Source organism: Palaemon carinicauda, chromosome 32, assembly GCF_036898095.1.
Source record: "Palaemon carinicauda isolate YSFRI2023 chromosome 32, ASM3689809v2, whole genome shotgun sequence".
Classification (NCBI taxonomy): Eukaryota; Metazoa; Arthropoda; class Malacostraca; order Decapoda; family Palaemonidae; genus Palaemon; species Palaemon carinicauda.
Window position 1 is genome coordinate 9,381,015 of NC_090756.1, and position 4,927 is coordinate 9,385,941.

At 43.5% G+C, this 4,927-nt stretch overlaps 1 protein-coding gene across 1 annotated transcript in view; it reads left to right on the top strand.

Moving 5' to 3' along the window:
• LOC137625467 (proline-rich protein 36-like) overlaps positions 1-4,927 on the top strand; it is a 44,726-nt gene that overhangs the window by 12,631 nt on the left and 27,168 nt on the right. The window contains exon 3 of the mRNA XM_068356377.1: positions 141-1,603. Coding sequence (XP_068212478.1) covers positions 141-1,603 — 1,463 coding nt within the window. The remainder of the gene's footprint in view (positions 1-140; positions 1,604-4,927) is intronic.

Below are 4,927 nucleotides of genomic sequence, written 5' to 3' on the forward strand. Positions count from 1 at the left end.
CCTTGTTCGCTCTTTACCCTTGTTCGCTCTTTACCCTTGTTCGCTCTTTACCCTTGTTCGCTCTTAGCCTCATATCACTCTCACCCTCACTACCACCACCATTCACTCTCGGCCTCGATTGTTCTCACTCTCTCTTTCAGCTTCGTTCCCTCTCACCCCCTATTCCCTCTCACCCCTATTCCCTCTCACCCCTATTCCCTCTCACCCCTATTCCCTCTCACCCCTATTCCCTCTCACCCTTATTCGCTTTCAGCCTTGCTCGCTCTCAGCCTTGCTAGCTTTCGGCCTTGCGCGCTTTCGGCCTTGCTCGCTCTCAGCCGTGCTCGCTCTCAGCCATGCTCGCTCTCAGCCCTCGCTCAACCTTATTCGCTCTCACCCTTATTCGTTCGCCCTTATTTGTCTCACCCTTGTTCACTCTCATCCTTGTTCACTCTCACCCTTGTTCGCTCTCTCGTGCACTCTTTCTCTCACCCTTGTTCGCTCTCACACTTGTTCGCTCTCACCCTTGTTCGCTCTCAACCCTTGTTCGCTCTCACCCTTGTTCACTCTCCGGCCTCACTCGCTCCTCGGCCTCGCTCGCTCTCGGCCTCGTTCGCTCACGGCCCTCGCTCGCCTCACGCCCTTGCTTGCTCTCACCCTTGCTAGCTCTCAACGGTACTCGCTCCCACCCTTATTTGCTCTCGGCCTCGCTCGCATCGCAACCTTGCTTGCTCTCGCCTTTATTTCCCCTCACCATTATTCATTCTCAGCCTCACTCGCTCTCGGCTTTATTTGCTCTCGGCTTTATTTGCTCTCGGCCTTATTTGCTCTCGGCCTTATTTGCCCTCGTCCTTATTTGCTTTCAGCCTCGATTGCTCACAACATTGCTCACTTTCAGCCTCGCCTGCTCCCAGCCTTACCCACTCCCAGCCTCGCTTGCGTCTCGCCCTCGGTTGCTTCTCGCCCTCGGTTGCTTCTCGCCCTCGGTTTGCTTCTCGCCCTCGGTTGCTTCTCGCCCTCGGTTGCTTCTCGCCCTCGGTTGCTTCACGCCCTCGCTTGCCTTCTCGCCCTCGCTTGCTTCTCGCCCTCGCTTGCTTCTCGCCCTCGCTTGCTTCTCGCCCTCGCTTGCTTCTCGCCCTCGCTTGCTTCTCGCCCTCGCTTGCTTCTCGCCCCTCGCTTGCTTCTCGCCCTCGCTTGCTTCTCGCCTCTCGCTTGCTCCTCGCTCTCGCTTGCTCTCACCCACTCTCGCCTTCGCTTGCTCTCGCCCTCGCTTGCTCTCGCCCTCGCTTGCTCTCGCCCTCGCTTGCTCTCGCCCTCGCTTGCCCTCGCCCCTTCTCGCCCTCGCCCCTTCTCGCCCTCGCCCCTTCTCGCCCTCGCCCCTTCTCGCCCCTCGCCCCTTCTCGCCCCTCGCCCCCTTCTCGCCCTCGCTCGCTCTCGCCCTCGCTCCGCTCTTGCCCTAGCTCGCTCTCGCCCCTCACTCTCTCTGTCGCCCTCGCTTTCCTGTCGCCCTCGCTCTCTCGCCCTCATTCACTCGGGCCCTTGTATCGCTCTTGCCGTCATTCGCTTTTGCCCTAGTTTTGCTCTTCGCCCTTGTTCGGTCTTGTCCTCGTTTGCTCTCGTCCTTGTTCGGCATCACCTTAGTTTTCTCTCTCTCTCTCTCTCTCTCTCTCTTTCTCTCTCTCTCTCTCTCTCTCTCTCTGGTCTTCTCATTCTATCACTCTCTCTTTCCCTCTCTCTTACTCTTCATCTCTTGCTAGTGGGAAGTTTCTGTTCACTGTGATGCAGGAAGTATGAAGATACAATGCCCATTGAAACGTGTTTTACATTAGCTAATGTATATACAGTATATTTATGAATATATGTATTTTTTATTATAGATGGTACATGTTTTTGCTTGCCTAAAGGTTTTCAGTATCCCAAGCAATGACCCTCACTTTAATGAGCATTTTGTGCCTCAAGAAAAGCTCTGCGAGTCTGAAAGATTTATGTTAGCAATTTTTGATGGTATTTCTGTTCCGTTTATAAAATGGAAAGTCCCCCCACCAAAAAATAAAAAAATTATATACATTTTCTAACATCCGGATAAAACAACCCGATTCTTATTAGCGAAATTTACAGATTACTTACTTAACTTTAAGGGCTGCTTTTCAGATCCTATTCTGCAGGGGAGTCCTACCCACTACTGGATCTTTAGTAATTAATTTTATTGTATACGTTCCAAGGCATTCAGCATTTCAAACCGCATATTGCTTGTTTATGGTCAAATAGTCATCATCGAAGCACTTGGAAAAAAAAGTTTTCTGTTTCCTCTTGAAGGACTTGGTATCCTAAGTCTTTCTGATGTCTAGTGGAGTTTTTTGTATATTCTGGGGGCCACGTATGTGAAAATCTTAGAACCTACAGTAGACATATATTTTGGTTCCATTAATATGAAACCATCTAACTATTCTTATGTTTCAACACAATTTTTTGGCTGCACAATTTGTAGCAATTCTCTCAGATATTTTGAACGTCAGATTCTATAACTTGATGGGTTAATATACGTATTTTAAACTCGATTCTAGCTTTAATAGGCAGCCAATATAAATCAATTACTGTAAGAGTGATCCTTTCTCGGTGTGGAGCAGCTTTTATCAGTCTTGCTCCTCTGTTTATCATGAGGAGCTATTATACATATTCTAAATTAGATTCTCGCTTTTAATAGGCAGCCAAAATAAAATCAATTAGTTTAGGAGGGATCCTTTCTCGGGGTGAGGCACCTTTTATCACTCCTAATCTTCTGTTTATTATGTTTTGGAATTTATTAAGATGCACTTTTTGGTAAATTGGGGTAGAAGGATTTTCTTAAAAGAAACCTACATCTTAATAAATTCATAAAATCTCTTAACAAAACTCAAGAGGAGTTGATGTAAGGCAGTCAATCAGGTCCCAAACCATCCCGTGGTTCCCACCGTCAGGATGATCATCCCAATTGCCGAATTCCTGGAATGAACGAGACTGATAGGAGAGGACCCCACGAAAATAAACAAGGATGATGATGATGTTGATGGACCAAAAGTTATGATTAATGATGGCTCTTCTATGACGGTGAGACCCGATCAAGAATGATGTCTCTGTGAAGAGTGGTAGAGTTCTTTAGAAAAGGAAAATTTCGAGTTTTTTAGTATTTTTTTTTTATTTCTTTCTACTTTAAAAAACTTGAGATTGTGGGACTTAATTCCATCCATTTTTAATCTTTTTCTTCCCATTTCCCTATTTGTTATTTTTTCTTTCGTTTACTCCTTTTTCTATTTTCGTTCCCCATTTGTTACATTTCCTTGCCCTTCCCTCTTCTGTTTCTATTTGGCTAAGTGTTACTTCCCTTCTCTTCCCTTCTCGTCCTTATGAAACTGTGACACTCTCCCTTTCCTTTTCTGTTCCTGTTCCTCTACGTGTCACTTCTCATTTCCTACCCCTTGTGGTACAGTGATTCTCTCTCTCTCTCTCTCTCTCTCTCTCTCTCTCTCTCTCTCTCTCTCTACATATATTTGTGTCTGTGTGTCTTCAACTAGACCATAACACTTGCATGTCCTTGTTTTTGTTAAATAAATCTGGTTCATATAAAAGTTTCATGCTTAATGGACTTGGGCTGTACTACTGATGTTAACAATGTATTGTAACAATGACCAATAAAATAAATAAAGATATTCTCTCTCTCTCTCTCTCTCTCTCTCTCTCTCTCTCCATTTTCAAATTCTTGCACAACCCCACTTGATTCACGAGGAAAGTTCCCGACTGTTTCCATATTTCACGAAACGGCTTTTGATTCTATGAAGTTGGCAGTTCCGGCCGTGATTAATTTGGGGATTATTAACCAGTTTTTAAAACCAAAATTTATGGGCGTTCTTATTTAATGGGGATTCATGGCTATTTTAAGGTGCACCTGATTATTATTCCCATAAGCTATAGGTCCTTTATTTCATCCCCTTTTGCTCATTGAGGGGTAAGAATTTTCCTTTTCAGTGCCTCCTAATATTTCAGTGGGGAGTATATTGCTTTAAGGCAACGGTGACATTTTTTCGCTTTAGATTATCAATATTACATGATTTAAGGTTATATAATGCCCAACATTATTTATGCAGTCTTAGTTTTAAAATTAGTCTATTCGTGAGTAGAAGTTTTAATAGGGCCAAATTTTAAGTATTGTTCAATTTGCTTTCATGATTCCTGAACTCTTAAAACCTTCTGGAAGAAGTAATCACCTATAAAGACTTAAGAAAACAATTTCATTACTTCAACTTTTCTTAAATATATTTGCAGATCTCTAATTTGTATTACAATTGTATATTTTAATATCGCCATATATCTGACCAAACATCTTTCCAACTTTTTCGTCATTTAAATTTTTTATGGACAACTTTTTGCTTATGGACCTCATTTACTTTGCCTGTGGACCTTTTTTTTGGTTTATGGACCACTTTTGCTTATGGACCTCATTTACTTTGCCTGTGGGCCTTTTTTTGTTTATGGACCACTTTTGCTTATGGACCTCATTTACTTTGCCTGTGGGCCTTTTTTTGTTTATGGACCACTTTTGCTTATGGACCTCAATTACTTTGCCTGTGGACCTTTTTTTGTTTATGGACCACTTTTGCTTATGGACCTCATTTACTTTGCCTGTGGGCCTTTTTTTGTTTATGGACCACTTTTGCTTATGGACCTCATTTACTTTGCCTGTGGGCCCTTTTTTTATTTATGGACCACTTTTGTTTATGGACCCCTTTTGTTTATGGACCACTTATGTTTATGGGCCTCTCTTATTTTGACTGTGGACCTCTTTATTGTTTATGGACCACTTTTATTTATTAACCTCTTATTTTTACTGTGGACCTTTTTTTGTTGTTTTTTTTTGTTTATGGACCACTTCTGTTTACGGACCTCTCTTATTTTGACTGTGGACCTCTATTGT